Source organism: Gambusia affinis, linkage group LG18 (assembly GCF_019740435.1).
Source record: "Gambusia affinis linkage group LG18, SWU_Gaff_1.0, whole genome shotgun sequence".
NCBI classification, from domain to species: domain Eukaryota; kingdom Metazoa; phylum Chordata; class Actinopteri; order Cyprinodontiformes; family Poeciliidae; genus Gambusia; species Gambusia affinis.
The window spans coordinates 6,934,241-6,948,595 of NC_057885.1; the positions used below are offsets into that span (position 1 = coordinate 6,934,241).

The window sequence follows — 14,355 nt, forward strand, 5'->3', positions numbered from 1 at the left end:
CTCAGACTGGGGAGAAATTTTGAATATTCAAATATGCAAAAATAAACATCACATGTCTAAGTTAACTGGATGTAGCCTTAAAATGGTGCCAGTACTCATAGATTTAACATCTATTTAAACCTTTTATTCAGTCAATCACTGTCATTTTTTTCCCCAAAATACACAACCTGGTTATGAAGAAATATCTTCTCTAAAGAAAAATGTTTTTGTTCATGTAATCAGTTTCTAGATCACCATCCAGAGTTCCTTCTGCACTTGAACAATAAAGCTGACATCTATAAACAGTATTATATTTTAAATACACATTGAAACCTCTGACTGTTTTTTTTTTTTTTTGGCTACATCGAAATCAGTGTTTTCCATAAAAACTGCAATGGAAACAGTTTCCACATCGCACGAGTCACTTGATCAACAAGCGTATTTTTATTTATATATTTATAACTGAATGTCTCTGATAATGTAATGTTTTGTGATCTGGTGTCTTTTTCTGGTCTTCATGTCCATTTGCATGTTACAGTAAGAAAAACTGATGTTTCCGCCTGTCATAAAAAACACCCACACACACACACACACACGCTTGAAACTTGTATTATTTTTATCTTTCAAGCTCACAGTCAATCATAGTGATTAATCAATGAATCAATTGATTTTTTAAAATCAATTGTAAACGTAATTGATCATCTTCTCTAATGTTTTGTGATGTCATGTCTTCTTCTGTTCTTCGTGTCTCTGCAGCCATTTGCATGTTATAATAATAAAAACCGATCCTGTCCTCATTCTGTTTGCTTGTCTCCTCATAAAGCTAAACTCAGCACAGTGGCTGACTGTCTTTATTTCCTCCTGGAAAATTTTCAGAGTAGCTGTCATAAAAACCAACACATTTGCATCCTGGATCCATTTCTCTAAAGATGTTTCCTTCATGGTTGCTCGTAGCGACGCAAACGTCCTGCTCTTCCTAAATGAAAACTCTGCTGTCAACAACCTTAATCACTGAGGAAAGAAATGTCTTCAAGAAGCAAAGGATTCTGGGTCACTTGAAGCTGATCGTACATTTGACAGAAAATAAACACAAGCTGGGTTTTTATATATATAATTTCTTTCAAATTAAACTCAACTATTGAGTCATTTTCAACAGGAAGAACAGGCCCAGCATGACGTCATCTGACGCACCTTGTCACACACTCAACACACGTGTTAGGCAGATACATTCAGTTAAACATGTAAATGAAAACATCATTTTGACAAAGAACAATTAAACTTCTCTTTTTAGTGGGAAAAACTGACTTTGTGCTTCGGTGTGAAACAGAATTTTTTCGTCAATAAGAAACAGAGCAGCTCATTAAAACCACATGTGAACTGACTTTTCTTGCTTCATATGGAAACAAAGCGTCATTTGTTTTTCACTTTATGTAAACTGCATGTAGACTGAACATTAATGTTAAAGCTTCTCTTTGTGGCACAAAGTCCTTTTATTCACTGTGATTCAGGGGAAATGAAGAGAAAGGTGGTGTTTACAAAATCGGCACAACAGCTTTCTGTCGGGGGTCGAGAACCAAGCTGAAAATAATCATGTGGTCTTACTTTTTTAGATAACACCTTACAAAGTACATAAAATCTGAAAGAAATATCTGGCAAACAGTAGAACTTGCTGTCTGTTCGCTCTGCTTCTCCTTAACGTTTCTACCAGGCGGGTTGAAGCCACTGCTGACGGGATCTGGGCTGGAGGTTCGCGGCTGTAAATAGAAGTTACTGCAGAACCTCAAGTGTTAAAGGAAGATTCGGCCCAATTAGAGCATTTAGAGTTGACAAAATAAACATCAGAGAAAATATTGTAGAACCGCAGCAAAAAGCCAAACACGCCACAATGAAATGAATCAAAATGTCTCCAAAGCAACGGCGGACTGAGAGGGGCCACCGGGGGATTCCAGGTGGATTCCAGGTAGATTCCAGGTGGATTCCAGGTAGATTCCAGGTGGATTCCAGGTAGATTCCAGGGATGCGCATCACAGCAGTTGTTCATTCAGGGCCGGTCCAAGGTAATATGGGGCCTTAGACAGAACCCCCCTTCCTACTAAGAACCTCAGCATCACTAACATGTTTAAATATCGATAAGGTGAATCTGTGAGGGAGACCAGGTTTATTGGCCGAGTTTAACATCAATCACTGATTATTGGTTATTTGCTGTGATGTCTTTGTGAACAAAATCAATTCAAACACAAAGATTACACCATATTGTAGCCATGGTAACAACAAGCAAACTATCAAGAAGATTCTTTAAACTTTTACAAAGTAAACTTCCTAATTAATTAAATCCTAAATGTACTTTGTTTCTCAGCTGAATGCATTAAATGAAATATAATAACATTGTCATTCTCTATAAATGATGCTACAGGTTTAGATCTGTGGTCTGTGTTACAATTAAACCATTTCAAGGGGCCCCTGAATGTCTGGAGGCCCCTGAATGGCCCCTAACAGCTATTGCTACTGAGTTTTCTTTATCTTGATATTCCAGTCTAATAATTGTAGATCTCATAAATAATAACATCAGAACATTATGTAGATTTAACCCCTTTGAGTTTTTTGGATCTATAAATCAGTCTGCAGCCAAGTTGTTCTAGAGGTTAAACTGATATTATTAGGACTTAATTAGTAAAATGCCAGCAAATGTTCTTATTTAATAACTTCATAACCTTTGACCTTCTCTCCTCTGGTCTGTTTAACAGCTACAGTCTCAGATCAACTCAGACGTCCAGGACTGTCAGCAGCAGAAACAGAAACTTTATATCTGTTGGGGAAAATATAGACTAGATTTGCTTTGGATTTCCCCATGTGATGGCAATGATATATTAGGATCCAATTAGATTATTGATTAATATGGGTCGTTACTACATTGTTGTACAGTGTTTTTGTTCAATGTGCCTCTTTTCTCCTCCTTGGGCTGCTTCCTTATTGTGGTCGAGGCGCTCGAGTACTTTAGTCATTTCTGGAATTATAGAAATAAAAAGTTGTAAAAGTTTGTTTGATTCTCCAAAAACAAGAATGTTCCATGCAGTAAAACTGCAGCAAGTAACAAGGTGATGGTATTTTTAACATTACATGTTTTCTAAGAATTTTATGTGTTACCTCCAGTAGGGGGCACCACAATTCTGCCCTGTTGTGTTTACCTTTTCATTTTTTGGATGGAAATACTGCTGAGAAACCCTTGAATCACTGAGAGAGAAGATAAGTAACCACTGAAAAACACAACATGCCATCAGATATAACTAAACTTCCTTTGACCCACGCTGACCGTAAGCTAAAGTAAGACGTCTTTCATATCAGGTGAGCAACAGAGCAGGTCGTCTCAGAGTCTCTGGTTGTAGTTTAGTTTTCTGTCATTGTGTTTCCTCTACAATGTAAACACGTAGAGAATAAGAAATCCAGCCTGTGGACTAGGCCTAAAAGCACGATGTTTCACTTCATACAGCTAGCAATGCAACCCAGAGAGGCTACAGACCTGCTAGCAGAAAAAGTTTAGGGTTAAATGAGTAAAAGAAACCAGCAACACCACCTGAAATAACGCTCCAGGGAAATGTAATTATAATGAGGACACAGGTAAATTCTGCTGGAATAAGGAGACAAGATTCAAGAAGTTCTACAAATTGTATTGATATTCAGTATTTAAAAAAAAATTAATAAAAACAAACATTTCCTATTGGCATATCCTAAAATCATATTGGCAATATCCGAATAACAGAGGCACAGGTTGAGACAGTGAGTGCGGTTTAACAAAATTATTGGTTGAAGTAAAATATGTAAATCTCAAAGGAGGCTGAGGTTTACCAGTGTGGCAAGAGGGCAACATCCAGTGAAGACAAAGGGGATTACCGGAGACGCCACAAAAACAAAGAAAAAGGTGCTCCGACAAAATAAACAAAACAAAACTCCGCCACCAGGGGTCGCCACCGCCACAACAGGAGCCTCAGTCCTCGGGACAGTCTGGAGCGGCGGCAGAGGGAGGCAGACGGAGGCACAGACGTGACGTCACGACGCAAGCATCATCATGACAGGTGAACACGTGCTTATATACACAGAAGCCGAAATTGGCCTTGTTAAAGTGACAGCGTACTATTTATGCTGCTACTTCACCAAAGCAATTTTATAGGAGCATCATTATTATCAACAGTAAAAAAACAAGGAGCTTAATTAGATTGGATTTGCAATTCAGTATATTTCACAGCCACCTTTTCTAACAGTTGTATATGAAGAGATTGAGCAACAGTGAAGCAGCTATATGTGAAAATTATGAGCAATCTTGCAGCTTTCGTGGGATTTAAGGGAATCAGCCCCTCAGAATCTGTAGAATAAGTGGAGATCGGTTCCTGGTCATTAGCCATAGGAGCAACTTTCTAAAATTAAATTGCTGCAACAACCAGGGCAGTGTACAAACCCACCAAAACAAAACCGCACCCTGCAGAGGAAATGCAGACTGTGGTTTAAAGAAGAAGAGGAAAAAAATGCCCAGTGTTAATAAGATCCTTTGCTTTTTGTAAACAGTGGCACAAACTACAGAGCTAAACATAACATGCATAGAGAACTAAAAGTACAAACGTTCCACCTGTACATTAAAATGCTCCTACTGTTTTTCATCCTGGAAAAAGTCCCGCCTTCTCTGAAGAGGCTGTTGTGACGTACCACAGGTCAGTCCGCCTGGACTTTGTTAGAGGTCTTCCACTGAAACAGCTGCTCACCTGTGACAAATGTGGCCTTTATGGAAGAGAAGGAAGAAGAAAGCAATTACTAAATTGTCAACTTTTTCTTCCACTTCCAAGGTATTTGCCATTTTTATGTTGGTCAGTTGCATAAAATCCTGAAACTAAAGTTTGAGTCTCCAATGAGACTACTGCAAATTACAGACATTGTCAATTCAATACAGTGGTCATAATTGCACTGCTAAATTTATATATATATATATATATATATATATATATATATATATATATATATATATATATATATATATATATATATATATATATATATATATATATATATATATTTTTTTTTTTTTATTAAAAGTAGGATTCTCTACTATGAAATATATTGATTACTTCCAGATGAGGCATAAAGGTTCTGTTTTATGGGCCTTTTTTTCTTGACAACAACTAAGAGCATGAGAGCATCGGCCCACCAAAAGCAGGAAATATAAATGTGTAGCACGGAGGAAAACCACTGAAGAAGAGTGAGAATTGTGCAAGAGGAAAGAAGGAAGCAGAAAGACTACATTTTCATGTAGATGGCAGCTGTTTCATGCTAAGGAGAAGTGACTGGGGTGTTGGTTTCAGTCTGTCTGCCTTTAAAACGTTGAAGTGCGTCTGAATGAGTGACACGTCCTCGGAGTTGGATGTGAGGATGGGTCACCCTTCGCCGTCAGTGCTGGCCGTACTCTGTAAGTATCTCGCTTTTTCTTTCTGAAGTGTTGCAGGCGATGAAAAAAATGTTTGCAATGTTTCCCAGCATGTCAGAGAGTCAAGAGTTTTGCACAGCAAAAGTTTATATTGGATTCACAAGAATGAGAAATGATGAGATTTTGACATTTGGAAAACCAATAATCTCCTTTTTTTTTCTGTCCTTTTGTGATCTGTGTCAAACAATTCAGTTCGGGATCGACTAGTCGATGTACATTGTTTTACAAAGAAGTTTGTTCTAATAGGAATGAAGGCAGACATCTCAAAAGGTATTAAAACACTTTGAGAGACGTCGGTTATATTTTGTGAAAGAAATGGGAATGGTATTTAAACTCATCAATAATTAATGGAAATGTCATCATTACAGCAATAAAGCCATTTCCTATAAATGCGGAAGGGCTCCTTGCAATCACCCTAATCTTTAGCTCCTTCCACACATTCTCAATCATTTTCAAGTCAGACATTTGAAAACATTTATGTCAAAAACCAGATTGGAAAAATCAAAAGATTACAAAATATCCCAAGAGTATGAATAATTTGGGGCTTAACAGTTTTCATGTTTGTCACATTCTAGTGTGACGCTAATGCCGAAAAAAATGCATCTGTTCAATGTAAAACAATACATTGCAGGTTTTGTCAGTCTTATAAGTATTTCAGATTTCAAACAAACGGCAGTTGATTAAAACTGTGAAATAATGTTTGACATTTGTCTAAATCATCTTGCGACCACAGAAACTTTATTTATGTTTTCTTGGACTCATTACTTGTATCTTGCTTATCAGACGCCAAATCTTTTATTATCAAAATCCTGACTCATAAATGGTGAATCATTGATCAAATCTCTTTTTTTGGTGCTAAAATAACCTTGTGCAATCTGCCAGTGAGGGACACAGGGAGGTTGACGTTTTTCTAGCGTTGTCAATCATCTCTGGCCTTTTTCTCACAGTGCATAGATAACGTTAGCATCGCTTTAAGGTCATGTAGCCACGAAAAGACAGTTCAGTGTTAGCCGTAGGGCAGTTTCAGTCGACTGCAGAATTAGAAACAGTGGAGGAAGTTTTGACCACACACATTCTCAGAATGTAGTATTAAAAGACGCACAGTGGTAAACAGGTCTTTGTTTCCATGACACATATTTTGGCTTGTAGACAATTTGTGCTACTTCTGTGATCGTCTTCTCATCGGCCGGATGTGAACTGTAACATTCTGCACCACGCTGACCTCATGGCTGTCGGTTGTGTTGCTCTGTTTGGTACGTCTGGATCCGTTTCTGTCAAATTAAAAACATTCTCAAAGTTTACCTCGCAAGAAGGGCACTTCAACATCTGGCACCTTTGTAACTTTAGATACAACGCAGCATGAAAAGCTTAAAGCATTCAGCTCTATGCTCATAATAACACAGTGAGTGAAAGTCCAGTCAATCTACAGTGTGTGCATATTTGAAGTTCCTTAAATGTCTGTTATTGCAATTATTAATGGAAATGTAAAAAAAAAAAAGGAAAAAGAAGGAAAAGAAAGCATCTGTTCTAGTGTTTTCACATTTCCTCTTTCATGTTTCACTTTATATGATGTCTGACAAGCTCTGTGTTTTTAGGTCTCATTTCTCTACTTGGGTGTGTAAAAACTCGAGGTAAGGTTTCCTATTTTTACCCATCTATTTACTTTCTTACATAAAAAAACAATTGACTGTTTATTCTCCTAACTTATCTTGTTGGTTTCTTTGTTTGTTTTTTAACATGTACCCAATAATGTACATATATTAAACACATACTTTATGCGTTTAAAGTTTGTCAGCAGTGACACCTGCATTACAAGACATCTGCCCCCTGGTGGCTGTTAAAACCACTGTTGAACCTTTAATAGTTTGTGATCAGTTATTTTATTTTGACTAAAACAATATGCACTAGTTTTGAAATATCAACGAGACTATTTTTTTTTTTTTTTGATTGGCTTAAAAATAAGAATCTGAATAAGGGTAACATTATTAAGAACGTAAATCATAAACGTTCTGTCCTTTAGCAGAACCGAAGCCTTTCCTCACCGTGTCTCCATCATGGCCGACTCAAGGAGCCTCAGTGACCCTGAGCTGTGAGGTCAAACCTTCATCTTCAGAATGGAGGATCTTCTGGTATAAAGCTGTTCCTGATCTGAGGAACAAGAACTACAGATATGAGCTGCTCAACGGTAGCATCCATGGGACTAAAGAGAACTCCTTCATCATTACTGGACAGAAACACTCAGCAGGATTTGCATGTAGAGCTGGAAGAGAAAACCCAGAGATATCAACTAGTTATAGTGAGCCAAAGTTTGTCTGGTCTGCAGGTCAGTGTGTTTCTGCTCTAATATATTCCCTCATTCGTTTCTACGTCTCTGATGAACTCTGTCGTTGACTTTTAACATACAGATATACAGCAAAGTGGAAAAAATTAAAACTTTTCACATTTACTACATTTATTTATGTGTGATGTTAACTTATCTTTCTTGTAACTAGTGTAAGACGGGGCACAGCAGTGAGAACCTGTCAAAACTTACACATGATGTGCAAAAAGTGAGATAAAAAATAGAGGTGAGAAAGAAGAACGAAGAAAAGACAAGAAGTGTGTGAGAACACAGATCTGAGAAACCACAGCGATGACGTATGACAACAGCGTTAATGACAAGCTCACAGTACTGATTAAAAACGAGATGTTTTCAGTGGTAAATGCAACCCAAAGTAGTTTATCTGTGGACCTGAATTCAAAAATACATTACATTACAAGTCTATACAAAGTTAAGACATTTAATTCAAAGTTGTTGTTTTTTTCCTTAGAGTAAAATCAGTTCCATAATGGAAAACTTTGCCAATAGTTGTTGCCATTATTCCAGTGGGAATGCTAACACCTGAACTGCTCACAAGGATCTACTAGGATGCTGAGGATGTGTGTGTTTGGCTCAGAATATGTGACCTTGTGCATTGTACCTAGAACAATAATACTCCCAGTCAGAGGGTGGCGCCACAGACAACGAAACCACCAGCAGGAAATCTTTATCAGCACTTGTAGTAAGAAATACTTTGACAGGATCCTGCAGACTTTTCAATGTGGGAATCGTGTCTCAGGAGATAGAAACTGTACTGAACTCATTCAGTCACAAAAAGTCAATTTTATGTACAGTAACACCAGAAATAACTTTAAACTATGGGGTAGGGGAAGAAAAGGGGGAATATTTGAGGTTATTGAAAGTGACCTGTCTGAAATAAAATAATCTGAAACAAAGAATATTTTACCTTCCTAATTCACATAAGCAGGAACAACCACACAACTGGTAGAGCTGGATAAGATTATGGGATGAGGAAAATATAAACGATTTAAGTTCTGTTGTACTACTGCCTTAACATTTTACCAATTTGCATCAGCTGCTTCTCTTCCTCTGGATTAGGGCAAGTAACGACAGCTTTAACAATACCACAATGACAGCAATACATAAATGGGGACAGCGTACCAAGTGGATGATTCGGTAAATGATTCATTTGTTTTTACAAATTTCTGTTTTTCAGATGCTCGTCCAGCAGCCTCTCTGACCGCCAGTCCTGACAGAGAGAAACACTTCACTTCTCAAAACGTCTCATTAAAATGTGACGGAAAATCTACCGACGGGAGAATAAGATATTATAGACAAATAAACACTCAGTCGTATCTATATGACTGCTCCACCTGGTGGACGGTGAATGAATCCTCATGCATCGTCAACAGCCCGTCGGACTATCAAGCCGTGTACTGGTGTGAGTCTGGATCAGAGTTCAGCAATGCAGTCAACCTCACTATATACAGTAGGTTATTATATATGAATTTATTTTTAATTTGAGTGGTTCTGATAACAACTAGTTCACAGTAAGCTGTTGCAAATATGAACATGTAAACACTGAAATTTTTTTTATTTTTTATTTTTTTTTTATTTATTTATTTTTTTTAACTGACAAGATATTTATGAAGTATTATAAAGCAGTTTTTGTCTTGGTTGAAAATTACTGTTAGCTGTAAGCAAATATTGTGAGAAACATCATTACTGATAATATTTTCAACTTTTACTTCTATGAGATTGTGATCAAACATGTTAGAAGGTGGAACGTCTTTTAATTATGAAAAAAAACAAACAAAAAAAACATTTCTCTGTCCTGCAGAGCCGAAGTCAGTCCTGACTGTGTCTCCATCGTGGCCGACTCCTGGAGCCTCAGTGACTCTGAGATGTAACCATGACGACCAGTCTCCAGGTTGGCGGTTCTACTGGTATAAAGCTGTTCCTCATAAGACTGATCATGGCTACAGACATGAGCTGCTGCCTGGTAGCATCAGTGGGACTGTGCAGGATTCATTCATCATACATGAACAGAATCACACATCAGGATATTCATGCAGAGCTGGAAGAAGAAACCCAGAGCTTTTCACTGATTACAGTGAACCAAAGTTTGTCTGGTCTGCAGGTTGGTACCTTTATTATTCCTAATTTTGCTACAATGGGAATATGTCCTAAAATAATCCCATGCGCAATGTGGCAAGTGTTTAGTTTCGTTTAAACTTATGCAAAAGAACAAACTTAATTAAGCAAAAAATGTCTGTACGACATGTTGCTAATAATGCAGTCAAACAATTGATTCCGAATAAAAACAATAAAAGCAAATTCATCAACACTGCTTTTTTCTCCAAATATGCTTCTCTTCATTCTCCTTTTTTAAATCTTGTATTATTTAGTCTCTCATCCAGCAGCGTCTCTCTCAGTGAGTCCTGACAGAGAGCAACACTTCACCTCTGAGTCTGTGACTCTGAACTGTGGAGGAAACTCTGCTGAGTGGAGAGTGATGAGGGTTTCACCATCAGGTCACCTGACCCAGATACCAAAGTGCTCTCACTGGGGGAAAATGTCTGGATCCTCATGCATCGTTAAATATCAGTCGAACCCTAAATCAGTGTTCTGGTGTGAGTCTGGATCAGGAGAGTTCAGCAACGCAGCCAACGTCACCTTACACAGTATGTTACTGTCCAGTGTGTGGTTTTTTTGGTTACCTTTTTAATGTGTAATTGTCACAGAACATTTACCAAAATATTTCTGAAGCAAATTTCTTTATACAGTTTATCTGAGAGCGTTTGCAATACACAACCAAAAAGATTTTTCCCGTTACTCTGATAATTCTTTTTCCTAGTTAAAGGAATAGAAACAAATCAACAAACCATCTTCCTCTTAGCTTTTGTTTAAATATTATACATAGAAGGGTAAATAACTTTCACGTGTGCTAAGTTATGCTACTACCGGTAAAGTTGTGTAAAAATACACAAACATAATTACAACTCAGGATCTTTTTCAATTCTTTTAAAATGTTCTTGCACATTTTATGAGGAAGAAAACTCCAATGTTGTAGATAAAACTTGACTGTATGCCCAATCCTATGCTGAAAAGTATTATACTATAGCCATTCCAACATAGCCGGTGCTAAAGTTAATACCCAATCCTGCTATCATCCTGTGTAGTCACCAGCACTGATTTATTATTGAAGCCTCATAAAATAAAACAAATTACTGTCTGACTGGTTTACAGCTAGAGATCTTCTCCTGGTGAGCCCCGTCCATCCTGTCACTGAAGGAGCTTCTGTTACTCTGAGCTGCAGAATGAGAGGAGAAAACAAACTTTCTAATGTGACTTTCTATCATAATGACAAATTGATCCAACATGACAGCACAGGAGAGCTGAATATCTCTGCAGTGTCTCAGTCAGATGAAGGTTTCTACAAGTGTGAACATTCAGGAAACGTTTCACCTCAGAGTTGGATGGCTGTTGAAGGTGAGCAGAAATTCAATACATTGTTGCATTTTTGATAATTGTGATGCCGTGAGAAATGAAGATATTTTTTTTTTACAATTAGGTGTTTCCAAACCTGGGAGCTCTTCATTTCCAGTGCTGTTGGTCCTTGGTGTAGTTTGTGGATCCGTATTTGTCATTCTGCTGCTCCTGCTGTGTGGCTTTAGGCTTTCACAAGGTGAAACTTTTCATCTCCTAAAATTATATTAGACAGTTCACCAGTTTTATTTAGTCAAACAAATGCTTCATCTAATGTTACAAATACAAAATAAAATAAAATAAATAAATACATGTTAACATCACTGTGTTATCACAATTCTTCTCAGGTTCTTCCCACAGGTCAGTACATGTATTTTTTTTATTCATTTCCATTCACCTTAAACTTGAATCATAAGTGTTTTAAGTTGCTGTTTCAAATGAACTTCCTGTGTTTCAGGGTGATCCAGTCAGAGATCGCTGATCAGCGATCTTCTATAGATCAGCCTCTCAATCAGACCAATGAGCGCAGCTCGTCTTCTCATGGTCGGTGTCTTAACTCATTTGCAACATATTCAGACGATTTTGGATGTTAATAAAAGAAAATGCAAATTAAAGTCCTGCAGTTTACTTTTAGAAGTAGTTAGACTGCCACGGCAGTTTTAAGTCAGCGGACTGATTCCGGATATGAAACCGTTTTCTGTTCCAGATGAAGATGAAGCCGGTGATGTCACATACGCTCACATTAAGTTCAAAAACGCCAAAAGAGGCAGAGTCCAACACAGTACGCTGGATATGAAAGGTTTTGACTTTAACAAATGATTTTTTATCAAAAATATACTCATTTTTGTTTACCAATGAATCCCGTTTTGACGATTCCAACAGGGAGGACTCACGACCCAGAAGAGGGCGCTGTTTACTCCGATGTGAGGACGGCAGCTGCAGGTACAGTCAGCAGCTTTACCCTGACTAATATTTCCTCATCTTCACCAGTTACTTATCTATTTTTGTACGTTTCTTCTCTCTCCATTTACAGAAGCACTGAGTGCTGCAGCAGCTGACGCAGCGCTTTACTCTGAAGTCAGGAAAGGACCTAAGAAGAGAGTAAGCTAGTTGGGTTAACGCTAAACTGCATGTTATTTAATAGAGCACATATTTTTATAAAGGTCAGGTAAGCATTACCTGAATGATCTTATTTCACAAGTCCTGTCAGTGAGCTCCATATATAAAACCAAAACTATCTATTTTTTTGCAAAGCCAGTTATATTTTGTTTTCTACCTAAACACCAGACATTTTTTCTCTTATTTATGGAACATGTTGACTCAGTAATGTTTTTATCTATTTTATATCCCTGTAAATAAAATAAATGCTTTTATTTGTGCCATTCCTAATATCTGGTGCCATTTGACTGTTGTAAATCTAAATAAATATTAATATATATATTTTCTTTCTTGATTTTTATTATTTAATCTGAGAACACGCTTGTTAGACTACAAGAGAATAAATCTTGCTTTTTTTTTATCAACTTCTTGACAATAGACGGGTTACAAATGCTTGTCTGTAATTCATGCTTGGAAAAAATATCTTTTTTACAATTTACATTTTCCAAGAGCTGACCTTAAAAAGTCGCTGACTTTGCCTTTTTGAATGCATTTTTTAAAGCGGCTTTCATAAACTAACAATATCTAGAAAACAGACGTACTCTTGTGACGTCATGATGTCATTTTAACTCTTCCCTTTCACAATAAAAGGCTGTTTAATTGGAACTTTCCTCCATGTTTTCATTCGATTGATTTAAGTAATTTATTCACGTAAGTATTCACAAAACAAAGCAGAATTATTGTTGTTTTTATGAAGTTAATATGTATAAAAAAATCCACAAAGTTAACTGGAACATAGGAGAAACAGGCCGGATATTTTACCAATAAGCTGAGGTGGAGGATTTTTCTCCTCCTCTCTGGTCTGCAGCTAAGAATTTAATTCACTCATTCTCTCATTTACTCTTAAGGTAACAACATTTCAAAATAACTTCATCACTTTAGTTTCATTCTATTTTCTGTTATGAGACATTGTCTCGTTCAGATGCTAATTTTTCATTTTATTTCCTCGTTTGTCCTCGCTGTATAAAACAACTCATTCATTGGCTCTCTCACGGACCGGACGTCGCCTAAAGCTGCTCTGCTTTCCATATTACTTCCTTGTTTGTTCTTGAAACAGAATTCGTTACATGATGTAAGCCTGTTTTTACTTCCTCATGAAAACTTCTGGCGAAAGGTTGGTGATTAAACAAAGCAAAACAAAATGCAAAGCAGAGCTTTAAGAGAGTCCAGATTTTGCATCCTTCTCTCTTCTCAGAGGTCTTGTTGTTAGCTGCAGCATTTGAATAGTGAAATATTGACATCATATTTAATCCCTAATGGAAAGTTTTCAGATGTTTATGTCAAGAACCTCTTAGTTCTGACTCAAGATACAATGTTATGTTTTGGGAAATAAATCTTGATTAGTAATAAAACTGTATTTTAAAGAAGGTTGAAGACGACAGAAATTTTGCAGCCAATAATTTTTTTATTTTGTCTTGTTAAATTGACACTTTTTTAATTGAATTTCTTTGTTAATTTCTATTTTCAATTGGGTTAAATATATGAGCAGTATAGAGAAATGTGCAAAAATGCATAAAACACCATATTTAGCAGAATTTTTTTCCGAATATTTACCGTTTACATTACTCAATGGAAACATTCTCCAAGCCACCATTATAATCTTTATTGCCACTGATAATTTCTAAATTAAACATTAACACTATTTCAAATGTGCTGTTTTTTTTTTTTATTTCTGAGCCCTCCCACATTGTTAAGGGATGGAGTCTGGCTGGTTTGCACTCACCCTGCGTTACGAGACTTTTGTGTGGTTTTGGGGTCTGACCGAACACCCAAATCGTCCGACCGCGACATCTGCAGCGCTCCTCTTGAGCATTGCGCTTAAACTCTGGGAGGATTGAAAAACTTTTGTAAATGTCAAACCTTCACGGCTTGGAGTAAAATAATATAAGCAGCAATCATAACATGGTTGCCATGTAAAAATGAAATCCACATTGAAAATTTT

The 14,355-nt window shown here is 37.0% G+C and overlaps 1 protein-coding gene across 1 annotated transcript; it reads left to right on the forward strand.

Annotated features, from left to right (window-relative positions):
- The first annotated feature begins 4,754 nt into the window (after window positions 1-4,754).
- On the forward strand, window positions 4,755-12,774 carry LOC122819855 (obscurin-like). Its single transcript, XM_044096870.1, has 14 exons — window positions 4,755-4,811; window positions 5,325-5,428; window positions 7,042-7,077; window positions 7,467-7,769; window positions 8,983-9,255; window positions 9,607-9,906; window positions 10,175-10,450; window positions 11,016-11,258; window positions 11,341-11,454; window positions 11,603-11,615; window positions 11,713-11,798; window positions 11,962-12,054; window positions 12,138-12,197; window positions 12,289-12,774. Exons 2-14 carry the CDS (start codon window positions 5,359-5,361, stop codon window positions 12,363-12,365), a joined length of 1,944 nt encoding a protein of 647 aa, XP_043952805.1. The 5' UTR covers window positions 4,755-4,811; window positions 5,325-5,358; the 3' UTR covers window positions 12,366-12,774.
- The last annotated feature ends 1,581 nt before the right edge of the window (window positions 12,775-14,355 follow it).

Bases quoted from the DNA above. Each gene is read 5' to 3' on its own strand.
- LOC122819855 (XM_044096870.1), top strand. From the start codon at position 5,359: ATGAGTGACACGTCCTCGGAGTTGGATGTGAGGATGGGTCACCCTTCG. The intron at 9,256-9,606 runs GTAGGTTATTAT...TCTGTCCTGCAG, and splicing joins AGTCAACCTCACTATATACA to AGCCGAAGTCAGTCCTGACT. The intron at 12,198-12,288 runs GTACAGTCAGCA...CTCCATTTACAG, and splicing joins TGTGAGGACGGCAGCTGCAG to AAGCACTGAGTGCTGCAGCA.